This window comes from Leucopleurus acutus (genome assembly GCF_964270905.1).
Source record: "Leucopleurus acutus genome assembly, chromosome: 16".
Lineage (NCBI taxonomy): Eukaryota > Metazoa > Chordata > Mammalia > Artiodactyla > Delphinidae > Leucopleurus > Leucopleurus acutus.
Window position 1 is genome coordinate 58,662,713 of NC_139158.1, and position 17,546 is coordinate 58,680,258.

The window sequence follows — 17,546 nt, forward strand, 5'->3', positions numbered from 1 at the left end:
ATACTCAGACATGGAAATGACTGTCATGGAGGAAGAGGTTTTTGGACTTACAGATCCCAAGCAACACCGTGTCACATAGGGCCACATGAGGAAGCACAATGTTCAGTCAGTAGCAAGGCAGAGAGGAAAAATGTGGGCAAGAGCCTTTATTATGGTTTCTAAGGAAAGGAAGGGGTGAGGCAGGGTAAGCAGGTTTAGGATTGGCTAATTTGAATAATTTCAGTGGGCCCTGGAGCATAGGGGCATTCCCTAGTTGTTCTGATACCAGGCCCTGGGGTGAATAGGGCGGGTGGATAGAGGCCCAGAGTATGAGCTTGATAAAGATTGAGGTTATAAACCTGGGTTGGTTGGTTTGCATACGAAAGGAAAGCTTGCAGGTGAGCTGTTTGCTATCTCTAAGAATTAGCTAAAACTGGGAGGGCTGTCCTTCCAGGGTCAACAAAGCCTCAAGGTGCCAAAGGATCAGAATATAGAAGATAAAAAGCATGGCTATTACTGGTAGGAATACAAACTGTAATTGATGAAATGCTGGAGGCTTATTGTGTGCTAGCTTGAGAGTTAAAAACTATGGGGCCCAGTCTTTGGAGGAGGGGGCACACTTTCGTGAATTTTACCTCCTGGGAGCACTAGCAGGTTCTCACCGTGAAGACTGGAGGAAAATCCATGGTGCTTCCAGCAGGGGGAGGGGAAAGTACTCATTTTAAAATATGAAAAGTAACCCAGATTGTCCTGTTCTCTTTAACAAAGGCCTGCCGTGAGATAATAGAAATATCTATTGGTCTGTGTCCCCAGTTCCAGGCACAGAGGTCCTAAAATCTTTGTAAAATCCTAAGAGCACTAGGAACATCTATTCTTCTAATGAGGTGATTCTGATGGGCTCCTGAATGGCTGGATGGGGACTGGTCACCAGAAAGACCAACCCATGATTAGAAGCTTGCAATTGTCAGCCCTGCCCCACCCCCAACCTCAAGATGGGGGAGAGGGGCTAGAAATGAAGTTAAGAATTGATGATGCCTATGTGAGGAAGTCTCTATAAAATCCCAATAACAGTGGGTTGGGAGAGCTTCTTGTTGGATAAACACATCCACATACTGGGAGGGTGACACACTCCAACTCCCAGACCTTCCGTCATGTATCTCTTCATCTGCTATTACTCTGTATCCTTTATTATATCCTTTAATAAACTGGTAAATGTAAATAAATATTTCTCTGAGTTCTGTGAGCCACTCTAGCAAATTAATTGAACCCAAGGAGGGGGTCTTTGGGACCTTGGATCTATAGCTGGTTGGTCAGAAGGATCTGGGCTTGTGATTGGTATCTGAACTGGGGGTAGGTTTCAGTCTTGGGGAAATAAGCCTGTGGGGTCTGTGTAAGTAGTGTCAGAATTGACTTATACTGTGGGACACCCAGCTAGTGTCACACTGTTGTAAGGGAAAACTTCCATACATTTGGTGACAAGAAATATCAGAAGTGAAGTGTTCTGTGTGAGTAGTAAAGGAGACACATAGGGAAGAAACTCACAGTAGGGAAGAATTGGGTTTTTCCCTATGTGGGAAAGAAAAAAAACAGAGTTTTTCCTTTACACCTATGCTCCAGGGAAATTATTTTACCAGAGTGAGCCTAACTGACCAGAGTTTACCAGCTTTATTGACCTGGAGGAATGGAAATACCCCCACTCCAGCCACCTTTAGACTTCTTGTGTCACCAAAGGCTGGGGGGAGAAGGCTGAGAAGCTCTTGTGAAGGTCACAGCCTAGAGGCACAGGCTCACTAAAGACTGAAATCTAGTCATAGGATTATAGCATTTCCCTTGCCCCATACTTCACCACCACATAAACAAGACTCCAGTATAATGACAGGGGATGACAACAGAAAAAACTGCAAGGCTCAGACTCAAAAAAAAAAAAGGAGTTCCTAGGGAAACTCAAAACAACAGGAGAGACAAGAACAAGGACACTAAAGGAAATTGAGTCCTCTGACACCTACAGCTACAGTGAACAATGAACATGGCCTAACACTTAGCCAGACAAACATAAAACAACATACTAAAGGCCTATTTACCTCAGTTCCGTTAACCCAGTACATCATGTTTCTCTCAGCAAACAATTACAAGGCATACTAAGAGATAAAAAACACAGTTTGAAGAGACAGAGCAAACATCAGAACCAGACTTGGATATGGCAGAGGTTCTGGAATTATCAGACAAAGAATTTAAAATAACTATGATTAATATGCTAACAGATCTAATGGAAAAGGTGGACAACATACAAAAACAGATGGGTAGTGTAAGCAGAGAGATTGAAACTCTAGAGAAGAATTGAAAGGAAATGATAGAAACCAAAAACACTGTAACAGAAATGAAGAATGCCTTTGACGGGCTCATTAGTAGACTGATCATAGTCAAGTTAAGAATCAGAAGAGTGGAAGATATGTGAATAGAAACTTCCCAAACTGAAAAGCAAATAGAAAAAAGGATAAAAAGATAGAACAAAACATCCAAAGAACTGTGAGACAATTACAAAATGTGTAACATAGAGTAATGGGGGATACCAGAAGGAGAAGAAAGAGAGAAAGGAATAGAAGAAATATTTGAAGTAATAATGGTTGAAAATTGTCTAAAATCAATGACAGCCACCAAACCACAGATCCAGGAAGCTCAGAGAACACCAACAAGGACAAATGTCAAAAAATCTCCACCTAGTATATTGTATTAAAATTACAAAGAATCAAAGACAGAGAAAAAATCTTGAAAGAAGCCAGAAGGGGGAAGAAAAAAACTCATTTTACCTCTAGAGAAACAAGGATAAGAATTATATGATTTCTCTTCAAAAACCACACAAGCAAGAAGAGAGTGAAGTGGAATATTTTAAAGTGCTGAAAGGAAAAAAAAAAACACCCCATGGTCTAGAACTTTGTATCCAGCAAAATTATTCTTCAAACATAAAGGAGAAATAAAGACTTTCTGAGACAAACAAAAATTGACCAGACTTGCCTTGAAAGAAATGATAAGTGCAAAAAAAAAAAAAGAAATGATAAGTTCTTCAGAGAGAAGGAAAATGATGTAGGTCAGAAACTTGGATATACGTAAAGAAAGAGCATTCAAGAACGAACAAACAAATGATGTATAAAATCTTTTATGTTTCTTACTTTTAATCTAACAGATAAGAGTTTTAAAATAATAATAGCAACAACATATTAGATGACTATAGCTAATGGATAAGTGAAATGAATGACAGCAATGTTAAAAGGATGGGAAGGAGGAATTGGGAAGACTCTGTTATAAAGTACCTGCACTACCCATGAAGAGGTATAGTGTTACTTGAAAGTGGACTTGGCTTAGTTGTTAATGTATACTGCAAACTCTAGTGCTAAAAAAAGTGAAAAATGTAGTATTTAGTATAATATGCTAAAAAAAGAGAGAAATTGGAATCATATAAAATGCTCAATCAAAACACAGAACAAGAGTGGAAGACAAGAATAGGAACAAAAAACAAGCGCAGTGAATAGAATCAGCAAAAAATATGGCAAATATTAATCCAACTATATCAATAATCACTTTAAATGTCAATAGTCTAAATGAAGCAATTAAAGACAGAGATTGTCAAAGTGGATAAAAAAAGACAACTATATGTTGTCTACAAGAAATCTACTTTAAATATAAAGACACATATAAACTAGAAGTAAAGGGATGGAGAAAAAAATATCATGCTAACACTGAACAAAAGAAAGCTAGAGTAACTGTACTAATTTCAGACAAACAGATTTCAAAGCAAGGAAAATTACCTGGGATAAAGTAGGGTATTACATAATGATAAAGAGGTCATTTCTCCAAGAAGACAAAATAATCTCTCATATGTTTGCACCTAACAACAGAGCACCAAAATATGTGAAGCAAAATCTGATAAAACTGCAAGGATAAATGGACAAATCCACTACTATAGTTGGAGACTTCAACACACCTCTATCAGTAATTGAAAGATACAGTAGGCAGAAAATCAGTAAGGACATAATTGAACTGAACAGCACCATCAATCAACTGGATCTAATTGACATTTATAAACACTTCATCCAACAACAGCAGAACATACATTCTTCTTGAGCTCATGTGGAACATTCACCGAGATAGACAACATTCTGGCCCATAAACATATGTTAACAAATTTAAAAGAATAGAAATTATTCAAAGTATGAGGTCAGATCACAATGGAATTAAACTAGAAATCTGTAACAGAAAAATAACTGGAAAATACCAAAATATTTGAAGATGGAACACATTTTTAAATAACACATGGAACAAAGAAGAAGTCTCAAGAGAAATTTTAAAATACTTTGAATTAAATTTAAATGAAAATAAAACTTATCAAAATTTGTGGATGCAGCAAAAGGAGTGCTTAGAGAGAAATTGTAGTACTGAATACCTACATTAGAAGACACTTAAAAATCTATAATCTAAGCTTCCACCTTGTGAAACTAGAAGAGCAAATTAAATCCAAACTAAGCAGAAGAAAAGAAATAATGAAAATTAGAACATCAATGAAAATTAAAACAGGAAAGCAATGGAGAAAATATGAAACCAAAAGCTTTTTTTTTTTTTTTTTAAAGAGCAATAATATTGATAAACCTCTAGTCTGGAAAATCAAGGAGAAAAGTGAGAAAACACAAATTTCTAATATCAGAAATGAAAGAGTAGCTATCACTATTATCACATGGACTTTAAAAGGGTAGTAAAGGAATATTATGAAAAACTTGATGCTTATAAATCTGACAGCTTGGATGAAATAGACATTCCTAGAAAGACACAATTTACCAAAACTCATACAAGAAAAAATAGGTAATTTGAATAGGCCTATATCTATTTAAGAAATTGAATCAACAATTAATCTTAAACAAACAAACAAACAAAAAGAACCCAAGCCAAAAACCAACCAAACAAACCCAAAACCAGGCCCAGATGGTTTCACTAGTGAATTCCACCAAATGTTTAAAGAAAAAATATAATTTCTTTACAATCTCTTCCATAAAATTTCTATTAGGGAATACTTCCCAACTCATTTTATGAAGCTTGCATTACCCTAATACCAAAACTATACAAAAATATTACACAGAAGGAAAATTACAGATCAATATCCCTCATGAACATAGATGTCAACATCCTCAATAAAACATTAGCAAATTGAGAGTTCCCTGGTGGCCTAGTAGTTAGGATTCCAGGCTTTCACTGCCATGGCCAGGGTTCAATCCATGGTCAGGGAACTGAGATCCCACGAGCTGCATGGCATGGCAAAAGAAACAAAACAAAACAAAACAAAAATATATATATGAAGAATAACATACCACAACCAAGTGGGATTTATTCCAGGTATGCAAGACTGATTCAATATTAGAAAATCAATTAATATAATCCATCATACCAACATGATAATGACAAAATATAATATGATCATATCAATAGATTCAGAAAAAGCATTTGAAAAAATACAACACCTATTCATAATAAAACCTCTCGGCAAACTAAAAGTAGATGGGAACTTCCTCAACCTGATAAAGAATTTTTACAAAAAACCTACAGCTAATATCACAGTTAATGGTAAGAAACTATATACTTTCCCCCTCAGATTGGGAACAAGATGTGGATGTTCCCTCTTATGTATTCAACATTTTACTGGAAGTCCCAGCTAATGCAATAAAACAAGAAAAAGAAATAAAAGGTATACTGATTGGAAAGGAAGAAATAAAACTGTCTTTGTTTACAGATTATATTATTATCTATGTAGAAAATCTCAATGAATCCACAAAAAACCTTCCTAGAACTAAAATGTGATTATAGCAAGGCTGCAGAATGCAAAGCAAATGTGCCGGGGCGGGTGGTGCGGGGGCGAGTCAAGATGGCTGTGTGGGAAGACGTGGAGTTTGCATCTCCCCACAACTAGGGTGCCTGCTGGACGCTGGTGGGGGACCTTGATGCCCAGGAAGATGGGAGGAACCCCCAAGCAACCGGCTCATTTGCTCTGAGGGAAGCCGGCCACCATGTTGTGAGAATGCTCAAACAACTCTAGGAGGACGTCGATGTGGGGAGGAACTGAGGCCTCCTGCCATTGGCCAGCATCATCTTGCCAACAGCCATGTGACTGGAGCAGATACTCCAGCCCTAGCCAAGCCTTCAGATGAGACTGCAGCTCCAGCCACAATCTCACCCACTCCCTCTTGAGAGATCAGGGGGTCAGAACCACATCACTAACCATCCTCAGATTTCTGACCCACAGAAACTGTATGTGATGATAAATATTTATTGCTGCTTTAAAAAAAGAATTTAATGTGCCAAAGTCCTATATACCAGCAATGAGAAAATTGGAATTGAAATTAAAAACAAAACATCATTTATATTAGTACCAAAAAATGAAAACTTAGGTATAAATCTAACAAACTATATAAGGTCTATATGAGGAAAACTACAAAACTCTGATGAAAGAAATCAAATATCTGAATAAATGGAGAGCTATTTTATGTTCATGGATAAGAAGCCTCAATATTACTGAGATGTCAGCTCTTCCCAATTTCATCAATAGATTCAACACAGTCCCAATCAAAATATCAATGAGTCATTTTGTGAATTTTGATACATTTATTCTAAAGTTTATATGGAATAGCAAAAGATCCAGAATAGCCTACATAAGAGAAGAACAAGGTTGAAGGACTGATACTACCCAACTTCAAGACTTACTGTAAAGCTACAGTAACAAGGCAGTGTGATATCAGTGAAAGAATAGACAATAGATCAATGGACCAGAATAGAGAGCCCAGGAATAGACTCACACAAATATAGCCAACTGATCTTTGACAAAGGAGGAAAGGCAATTCCCAAAATGGTACTGGAACAACTGAACATCACATCATATGTCAAGAAAAAAAAATCTAGACACAGACCTTATACCTTTCACAAAAATAAACTCAAAATGAATCATAGATCTAAATGCAAAATGCAAAACTATAAAACTCCTAGTAGGTAACATAAGAGAAAATCTAAGTGATCTTGAGTTTTGAAAGACTTTTTAGATAAAACACCTAAAGCATGATCTGTGAAAGAAAAATTTGATAAGTTGGACTTTATTAAAATTTAAAAGTTCTGCTCTGCAAAAGACACTGTTAAGGGGCTTCCCTGGTGGCACAGTGGTTGAGAGTCCACCTGCCGATGCAGGGGACACGGGTTCGTGCCCCGGTCTGGGAAGATCCCACATGCCGCGGAGCGGCTGGGCCCGTGAGCCATGGCCGCTGAGCATGCGCGTCCGGAGCCTGTGCTCCGCAACAGGAGAGGCCACAGCAGTGAGAAGCCCGCGTACTGCAAAAAAAAAAAAAAAAAAAAAAGACACTGTTAAGAAGAAAATGAAAATACAAGCCATATGCTGGAAGAAAATATTTGTAAAACACATATTCAACAAAGAATTTGTACACAAATATACAAAGAACTATTAAAACTCAACAGTAAGAAAAACTCAATAAAAAAAGTGGACAAAATACCTGAACAGATACTTAACCAAAGAAAATATACAGATGGGAGATAAGCATATGAAAAAAATGTTATCACATGTCATCAGGGAACTGCAAATTAAAACAAGAAGATACTACTACACAGCTACCAGAATGACTAAAATTCAGTAGACTAACAGCACCAATTGCTGGTGAGGATGTAGAACGGCCACAACTATCATTTATTTCTAATAGGAATACAAAATGGTACAGCCACTTTGGAAGACAGTTTGGCAGTTTCTTAAAATGCTCAACGTAGGTTTACCCTATGATGCAGCAATTGTACTCCTAGATGTTTACCCAAATGAATTGAAAACTTAGGTCCACACAAAATACCTAAAAATGTTTATATCAGCTTTATATTTGCCAAAAATTGGAAGCAACCAAGATATCCTTCAATGGGTGACTGCATAAACAAACTGTGATACATACAGACAGTGGAATATTACTCAGTGTTAAAATGAAATGAGTTATCAAGCCATGAAAAAACGTGGCGGAACTGAGACCTCCCTGGCGGTCCAGTGGTTAAGACTCCACGCTTCCACTCCAGGGGGCGTGGGTTTGGTCCCTGGTGGGGGATCTGTCCCGCATGCAATGCAGCGCGGCCAAGAAAACCCACAAAAACATGGAGGAACCTTCAATTCATATTCCTATCATATTCCTAACTGAAAGAAGACAGATTGAAAAGGCTACATACTGTATGATTGCAACCATATGACATTCTGGAAAAGGGAAAACTATGGCGATGATAAAAGATCAGTGGTTGCCAGGAGGGCAGGGGAAAGAGGAGGGACATTTTTAAGGCACATCATTCTGTATGATACTGTAACGGTGGATTTGTTAAAACCCATAGATTTTTTTATACTTCAATTTAAAAAAAAGGAAAAAAACCCATAGAATGTACAACACAAGGAGTGAACCCTAACGTAAACTGTAGACTTTAGTTGATAATAATGCATCAATATTGGTTCATCAATTGTAACAAATATAACACACTAATGCAAGATGTTAATAATAGGGAAAGCTGGGGTGAGAGGAGGAAGGAAGATTATATATGGGAACTCTGTATATTCTGTGCAATTTTCCTGTAAATCTAAAGTTATTCTAAAAGATAAAATCTATTAAAAAATGAAATCATTGATCAATGAGATGCTCCAAGGGACATCTAAAGGAGAAGTTTCTCTAAAGATTAAAGGAGCTCATTTGATTTGTTTATAAGATATCAATGTGTTTATATAAATTAAATATTCCAAAAAATCGTAGAAATTTGGTAAAAATTTGGCAAATGAACTAGTTTATTATGTCTGGTTTAATAAAAAGAAACATGCCTTCTTTGATTTTTCAGCATTAAATACAACACAAGATTATACTTTTATTCTACTTAGGTATCCTAAACTTATATAGGTTCATTGATTAAATATGCTAGTGATACTTCTACTTAAAGTTTAAGATTATGAAATACATAAATTTGTGCTTAATTAAATTGATTCATCATTCTGAACATTTGATTTCAATAGATTTATGTTTTATAGTATTCCAGCTGCAAGATTAATTTCCAAGATTTATAGGTATCTTGAAACTTTGGACTGATACTAAATTGAGTTAATGGTATTCATTGGATGCCTAGATCATTTCTAAGTAAGATGAAATTCTGAAACATTGATTACTAAGCAAGATTTTAAGTTTGTATCCTTTTGCTTCTTTTTAAAAAATATGCTACCTAGAAGTAATATCTTTGCGTCTGTAAATGAACATGTACATTTCTGTCCCTTTGAAAAATTATGTGTGGGTTGTGTTTGTTTGCAGAAAGTTGTGTTATGTGTACTCATGAGTTCTGCTAGTCTAAAATGCTGATGTGTGACAGCTGACAATTATCCATCTTCCCAGCTTATTCTGTGAGATAGAAGTTCCTTCAGTTAACGCTTATAATTCAGTGAGACTCTACTATGATTAGTCTTGACAGAAAGGCACAACTTTGTATGCAAAGTAAAAAATGTGTTTTTGTTAAGGGAGAAGGAATAGGTTTGCCCTAAAATGAAATGACAGGCTGTTGCAGAGTGAATGGAGCATGGTGAAGGACAAAACCTGAATGGATATAGAAAATAGCAGAAGGTTCATGGAAAGGGAATTTTACTAGCCTTGGATTATAGGTGAGTAAATAATGAGTCTGAGAAGCTATGAAACCTGTTAAAATCCTAACAAAATCTGCTCAGTTTTGATGGGCTTGTTTCTATTTATTTTTCTAGTTTACTGTTAGTTGCCTTCATTTACGATATAAAGCACCCCCCCATCCTTTATCTGACTATATAGCAAAGATTCTGAGTCTTCCCACAATAATTCTTTGTGTTGGCTTTATTATGGCTTTGATTATTTAGGAAAACAAAGCTCCCTCACTTATGAAGTGCTAAGGTTCTTGGTAGGTGATCATGTTACCCTCTAAGTATATTTTTCAAAGTTTTTTTTGTCACTTTCAAATGAGTAGCCAAATATTGTTTCTAAGGCATCCATGATCCTATCTTGTGTTCAAATCTGAAAGCTTTTTTTTTTTTTTGGCCGTGCTGCATGGCTTGCTGGATCTCAGTTCCCCAACCAGGGATTGAACCCAGGCCACCACAGTGAAAGCGCCAAGTCCTAACCACTGGATCGCCAGGGAATTCCCATTGAATCTGAAAAATTTTGATTTCATTTTTGTTTCTAAGATTGACTCGTAAGTGTAAAATGAAGTAAAATAACTTTCAGAATATCTTTTGTATCTAAAACTTTCTTTGTGATTTCCTAGAGGGCCCTGGGAAGTCACAAAGATTTGTTTTTCCATCTCTTAAAAAAGAAAGGTGCCAGAAGCAGTTAGGGTTATTTGATATGTTACTGTTGGAGTTTCATGGGAAGTGGTGTCAAATCAGAAGAGATGCTTAGCCTTTTCTAGGTTAAACTGGTATAGGTCAAATGTTAAATATTTCAGCAATTGTATGCTCTATGGGCTTGCTCCTAGAGATTTTTCAATGCCTTTGCTGCCAGGATTGGTTTCTATTTATCAGAGTCCTGATGATGATTTTCTCATGTTAGGCAACGCTATAATTATCAGTCATAATTCAGTTATCATTTAAAATGTTTATTTGATAACAATCTTTTAAAATTTGAATCTAGCATTTTTAAGGCCAGTGCTGTTCAACTGGAGACGAACATCAAACTTACCTATGGAGTTTTATTAACATATGCATACTTAGGACCTACTCCAGATCTACCGAATCTCTTTACTTGATATAGTCTTGATATATTTTTCTTACATGCTTAGTATATTTTGGTATATTATGTATATGTCTTTTTAAAATTGTTTTATACCTCAAGATATCTTTATCTGTTTAACCATCTTTATAAATCTGATATAATGTTCATTGTCTATAAAGACATGCTTAACTATTATAGACATTCTGTTCAAAACTTTTAGATTGCCTTAATTGTGTTTGTTTTGTGTGCTACAGAAACAACTAAATTTCCTTGTCAATTTCATTACCGTCATGAAATATTTCACTTTTGACAGCTATCAGTAATAAGTTAACCACAGCCATTTGAAGTTCCTGTTACCTACAGATACTATTTGTTTTACCCCAAAGCTTCCTTGAAACCTCAGCTGTAGGCCAGAGTTTTTGTCTTCATCAAAGGACTGTCTCAGAACCCTGACTGGAAGGACTCTGTCAGGTACTGTTAACAACTAGCAAAGCAGTGAAATGCTTAAGCAGGTTGGTTCTTGAATTCATGTCCTTCAACTAAAGAGACATAAACCATCCTCAAATTACTGGAAGATTCTCCCTAATGGTGACCTCAGGCTGAGGGTTCTTAGGAGCCACCCTGAAGCAGACAGCCTTCGGATGTATACAGCTGAGCCCAAGATCCACAGAACAAGACCACAGATTGTTAGTTTACGATCTGTATTCCTCTGTTTTCTATTCTTTTACCTATCTTCTATCCTCTCACTCACTTAAGGCTACTTTTAACTGTGTTACTTATAATCCCTGTTTCTAATATTGCTGTTTGCATCCTTAATCACTCCTTGGAATGACTAATTCCCAGCTACAATTCACCCATGAACTGGCGAAAAGGAGCCTTGGGAGCCAACCAGCTTCCCTTGGTCCCAGTTCCTTGTAAGAAATCAGTTGGCCAAAACCAGGTCACTGGGTGGCCCTCAATGACTGGTATTGAATCTGGCACAGAAACCTGCTGGCTACTACCCACAAATTGGACAGGACCTTATTACGTTGGTATACTAATACTGACTCTCAAGATTGCCTTTGACATTACCCAGGCTCCATTTTGGCCCATTGGTTTGTCCTCTAAGAAAAAGAGATCAGCTGATAGTTTCAGTGAAAAAGGAGAAAAACTGGCCCTGATTCCAGAACTGAAACCCTAACTACTCTAGGGGAATTCTGGATTTCTTTCTTCTCTCCTCAGTACTCTTCATTTTATACTTTACAAGAGGCCCAGATAGTAGGGTGAACCTTATGATTGAGAGAAAAAAGCAGCAGGACTCAGGCAATGCCACGAAGGCCGTAGAATATATCTCCTTAGAGGTTAGAACAGAGCTGCTTTAGATATAGTATTGACCTCTCAAGGGTAATATGAGCTGTTTCAGGGGAAGAATATTGTACTCACATTCCTGCAGACCTCTCAGAGATCTTTAACATTACTAAAAAGATCCAGGTAGTAAATGAAGATATCATAAATCTGGGTTATATGTCTAATGACCCCATATGTAGTTCTGTGGACACATCAGTTTGGGCATGAGATCTGTGTTCTTGTTCAGTCTGGGCACTCTTGGCTCCTGGCTGAAAAGTGGGCTATATAAACTCTGGTCATAATCCTCTTAGTATTTTTCTGCATTCCCGTGTTCAGATGTGTGATCTCCAGAGTTTTGAATTCTATTACACAGCTGCTGTGCGTCAAATGATCCAGCAAAGGGTCATCCCTCAAAAAGAACTGGAAAACCTGATACACAGGTTGAAAGGACCACCAGCAGAACAACTTTTCAGCAGACAATTGACATGCAATTATGACACCTCAAACAGCAGTGAAGATCTGAATTGATACTCTCAGATATTGATGGTCAGTCCTTCAGCTCAGGATGAAGAATGACCAGAAAGACAAACTGAGAACTGAAGCCATTTCCCCACATTCAGCCTGGACATGGAGAAGCCCAACTACACATTAGTGTCTATATGAAGATGATGTTGTGCTATGCCTCTATCTTCGTTAGCATGACTTTATTTTTCCAGGAAACTCCTGACCAGCAAATGGCTTGATTGCTCATTACAGAATTTTCCCAAAGACCCATCAGCTCTGCAGTGGAAAGCATAACAGACTCTAATTTGCTTCCTAAGATTTTTTTCAATGCTTTGCTTCAAAATCCTGGCCTTGCTGTTTATTGTGGATTGTTATATTGTGATTCTTACCCAATCCTAATCAAGCTGTCACTTTGGAAGTCCTATCCTAAATCAAACGTTCATTTCTTAATAAATTCTGACTTACCTTCCCCTCTCTGAGATATTGTCAAGACTTTGCTTGCTGTAAGCAATAAATCGGCTTTGTCTTATCAACAGGCCTGTTGGTGATATTTAGGGAGCCAGCTCTTGACAATAACTTAGATAAACGTATTTTTTTTTTTAAAGAAGGAATGAAAGGTGGACTAAAGAAAAAAAGATCTTGGAACTACAGAGGGAGAGTGATGAATTATGGTTGGGATGGTTGGAAATGCTTCACGAAGAACTGATGTTTCCTCTGAGTCTTAAAGGATGAACATGAGTTTGACAAGAGAAGAAAGGGATTGAGATAGAGAGGGGTAGTGGTGATAGTGAGGTGGGGGGATTCTGGGCAAAGTAAACGGGGGCTTGAAGGACTCCAGTGAAAATGCCAAGAGGTCTGGGGCATGGGTGACCAGGGCAGAGTTGAGTCTCGGGTATGGTTGGTGCTGGGGCAGGGAGCATGGAGAGAGGAAGTTGCCCAGAGAGCAGTGCATACCCTTGGGGAGCCGGGGGAAATCTGGAGGGAGAGAGTGTAATACTGGAGCATCGACCGGATGTGATCTGCATCAAAGGATGATGCTAGCAGCATTGAAGAGGCTGTTGAGGGTGGGAACAGTGGTTCCCAGTCACTGTGGGGCAGACCCCATGAGCATGTTTGCTGTGGTTGCTTCACTTGTTGTGAAGGCAAGAAGAGGCATCAAGCAAGGGTCTGACTCCACCATTAACAATCTCCATGTCTTTGGAACTTGGTTTCCAATTGCTGCAATGACTGCAGGGTCTGATGAGACACCTGGTGTAAGTACACTGAAAAGTACTGAGTGCTAGTTACAGACTCAAAGACAGGTGATCTCATGTGTGGCAGGGTAGGTTTTCTTCACCTGCTCCTACCGTAATGTCTTCTCCTTCTCACCTTCTATGGGAAGAGTGTTTTGGTAAGACAATGTAACAACAAATTATTTAAGTGTGATAGTAACTCATCCAAGTTAAGAAGCTGTTCAGTATTAGCCATGAAAGATGGGTTTGTCCTACAGATGCTCTTTCCCATGGTCTGAAAGGCTTTGGCCAGAAACAAATCTACTTCCTCCAAAGACATGGGAGCAAGTGTGAAAAAGTGTGTGCCACCACAGCTGTGATCCCAGGGAAGAGCTCTAGAACTGAGCTAGGCTCTCAGAGAGGGCAGAGGAACAGAGAGGGTGGGCAAGGGATTAAGGAGAAGGGTCTCATGGTCATCAAAGACCAGTTCCATATTGCTTGACAAGACTGAGTAAGAAAGTCAATATACGTTTGTATCCTCTTCTGAACTGTGTATCCTCAGTCAGCTAAGAAACAGTTTTCTCTTTGGTAATGAACTGTACCAGGCATTCTTCCAAGCACCGTAGATGTAACTTGGTGGTTTACATATTTTTTCCAAGCTGTAATTCCTGTTGTAATCTCATTTCCCAGCTGAATGGAATTCATGTGGAATGTGGAAAGCAAGCCAGAATTTGTCTTTCAATCTTCCCCAACCTCTTTTACACAGAAAGCAAGCTGCTTTTTTAGTTTTTCTTTCATAGTCAGTTTTCAATAGACTCCACGTAATGCATAATTTAGGAGCTAGGAAGGCAGCTGTCACATTAGGAAGACTTCCAAGCCCCGAATGCACTCGTTTACACTTAAAGGCTTCCTCACGTTTATCCACCTGACTCAAGTCAGAAAATTCAGAGCAAAAAATAGGCTGAAAGGAAAATAGAGAAGCTGGAAGACACAGTGGGTCTGGCTCACCCTCCAACTCTTAACAGTTAAGTATGTTCACTAAATGATACAAGAGGAGGGAGAATTCTGATCCTCCTTTTCAACTAATAGAATAAAAAATTGTAATTATTTTGAGAAACAAACTTTGTATTCTCAGACATTTTTTTCCTTCTTGTAGAACATAAGCTGAAGGTATAGGATTTAGGTCCCTCAGAGGTGACTCCACAGGAGATTTAAAATGGAAATCTTTATGTAATTGTGTTCCAGTTCATTTAACAGATTCCCATTATTGAACTTCACTGCATCCCTTGACCATTTGGGTCCGTGAAGTTAAAATTTTGAATCACTTCCTCTTTTCTATGCAGAAGAGAAGATGGCAAGGGTGGGGAGGGGTGTGTACGTGGCATATTTCAGTAGAAAAAGGTATGTGTTTTTGGCAAAATAACTTTCCATTTCAGTCCTGCTCAAGGACCATTCGCCCACAGGTGACCCCCACAAGGCCCACCCCTTCAGGGGTGGCGGAGGGGGAGTCAGGATGGGTGCAGACGGGACAGCAACTGGAAGACAGCAGGGAAATGGAATGTGGAGGACCAGACCCGAGCATCTTACACACAGTGTCATCAAGGGAGCTGACCCTCCTTGAGGACAGGTCCAGCCCCACTGAGCACCGTGCACTTTCTCACACTCACTCCCAAGACTCTGGAGAGATGTGAGGACTGGATGCAGAGGCAGGTGGGGTGGGGAGGAGGGCCATGGGGCAGCTCTGGGCTTAGGAAGGAGTGTTGAGATGTCAGTGGTGCCTCCATGGCTCCTCCCGCCTGCCCAAGAGCCCTGGCTCCCCTGCACATCTCGCTCTTGGGTGCCCCCCCACCCCCTGCATCACGGAGCTGCTTCACCAAGGGCTCAGGACCCTGGCAGTGGGGGAGCAGTAGGTGCAAGAGGAAGGGCCGGGCACAGGAGGCAGATGGGATGGATCCTGGGGCCAGCTCCTCCACGTACCGTGTGCCAGCATGGGGCCAGGACTAGCCCCTCTCAGAATGAGGTAAGAGGATCTCTCCCAGCACCCCCACCCCCACCAAGAAGTCCATCACCTCCTGAGATTCTGCTTCCTCACCTATAAGCAGGGCCCTGCCTGGGATGCGAGGAGGAGAGAAGGGCACCATAACCACATGTCTCCTGACCTGAAGTGCAAGATGCCCGACCCGTTCATGTGGCTCCTGCCCTCCTGGCAGTGGAGAGTCTTCCCCCGTTACTTCTGCTGGCTCTTCAGCTCCTTGTGGAGCAGGTCGCCCCCTCCAGGTGAAGCCTTCACTGGCTCACAGAGGAGCTGCGTCTGCATTCCCGATGCGGAGGTGACCCACCACTGCTGGTATTTTGTGGAGGGTAAGGGTGTGCCCTCTGCAGTCAGGCGGCCTGCGTGTGAGCTCTGACTCCCCCTCCTAGCAGCTGCCTGGGACGGAGGCCCGGCCTCCCAGGCTGGTGAGTGTTCACTGCTCCCTGAGGCTCAGCTCAGCGTCACTAACTCTGGGCCTCTCCCCTGACTCCTGTGGCCGAGCAGCACCCAGCCTTCTCCCCAGTTATTGGGAGGCTCCTTACGGTGAAAGGGAGGGAGGGAGGGAAGCAGGAGCATGGAAGAGAAGGCTGGTGGCTGGCTGGGCCTTGGGGCTCCCCAGGACACCTCACCCCATCTCACCTGTGCCGGGAGAGCTGCTCTTCGCCCGCCCCCTCGCGCCACCTCCTCCTGTAAGAGATACAACAGGGATGACCCACTGACCTCTGGAAAGTCCCCTTCCCTGCACTGCCCCATCTCACTGTGGGGACCCTCAGAGGGTTTACAGCACCTCAGAGGGAACCAGGCTCCAGCTATCTAACTCAACAAGCTCCAGAGTTCCCAGTCCTGACATTTCTTTGACACCCTGGAAAATCATGAGGTCAGAATATCTCCACAACCCCAGACAGACAGATAGACAGAGAAATCTGTGGAAGGGATTGCTAAGGAAAGGTGGCTCTAACCAAGACAGGGGCGGCTGAAAGAGCCCCGCGGGCTCTGATGGCTTCTGTCGCTCAGTGTTAACGCAGGCACAGGACAGGTCGTTTTTAATCCCCCCAACAGCCCTGCAACGGGGCCATGGCTGCCTTCATTTCATAGATGAGGCAGGGAGAGCTTGGATAACCAGACTGAGGCTGCTCAGCCAGCAAGCGGCAGGCCCTGCACTCGAACCTGTGTCCCTGTGCCTCAAAGGCGCTGTCTGCTTCCCCATCCCCTGCTGCCCAGGAAACCTGGGAGTGGGCAGAGATGAGGATAAACTCACCTTCCTCCCCAAGGCCCTTTAGCTGGCAGCTCATGGTCTGCAGGGCTCGCTTGGCGCCCAGGCTGGCTCACAAGGCTCGCTCATCCACGCACACCGTCGGCCCAGGGTGTTTTGAGGCCCTCATGGTGGCCGGCCTCCTTTCCTGGCAGCCAGTGCTCCTTGGCTTGTTTGAGATTGAATGTGGAGGCGGGTGAAGTTTGGGAGAGAGACAGGGCAGGAGGCGGTGAGTTCCCAGCCCTTCAATCCAGCTGCACACTCCTCCGCTCAGGTTTCCCGGCAAAGGGGCGGTGTGGCCTCACGTTTCAGGCATCACTTACACATGGAGGGGCCCTGGAGGGGCCAGAAGCTGCTGGCTCATGTCCCGGCAATGCTGCCACTTGCACTCCAGCCAGGGGAGGTGTGAGGATCATCCCAGGGTTTTTTCCTTCTATCTTGAGTCACTGGTTGGGACAGGCACCAGGGAAATT

The 17,546-nt window shown here is 40.9% G+C and overlaps 1 protein-coding gene across 1 annotated transcript in view; it reads right to left on the minus strand.

Annotated features, from left to right (window-relative positions):
• TMC2 (transmembrane channel like 2) overlaps positions 1–17,113 on the minus strand; it is a gene marked incomplete at both ends in the record, with an annotated part of 81,696 nt that extends 64,583 nt beyond the window's left edge. Inside the window, 2 exons of the mRNA XM_082857810.1 lie at positions 16,461–16,508; positions 17,080–17,113. Of these exons, the coding sequence (XP_082713936.1) occupies positions 16,461–16,508; positions 17,080–17,113 (82 nt within the window). The remainder of the gene's footprint in view (positions 1–16,460; positions 16,509–17,079) is intronic.
• Between the last annotated feature and the right edge of the window lie 433 nt (positions 17,114–17,546).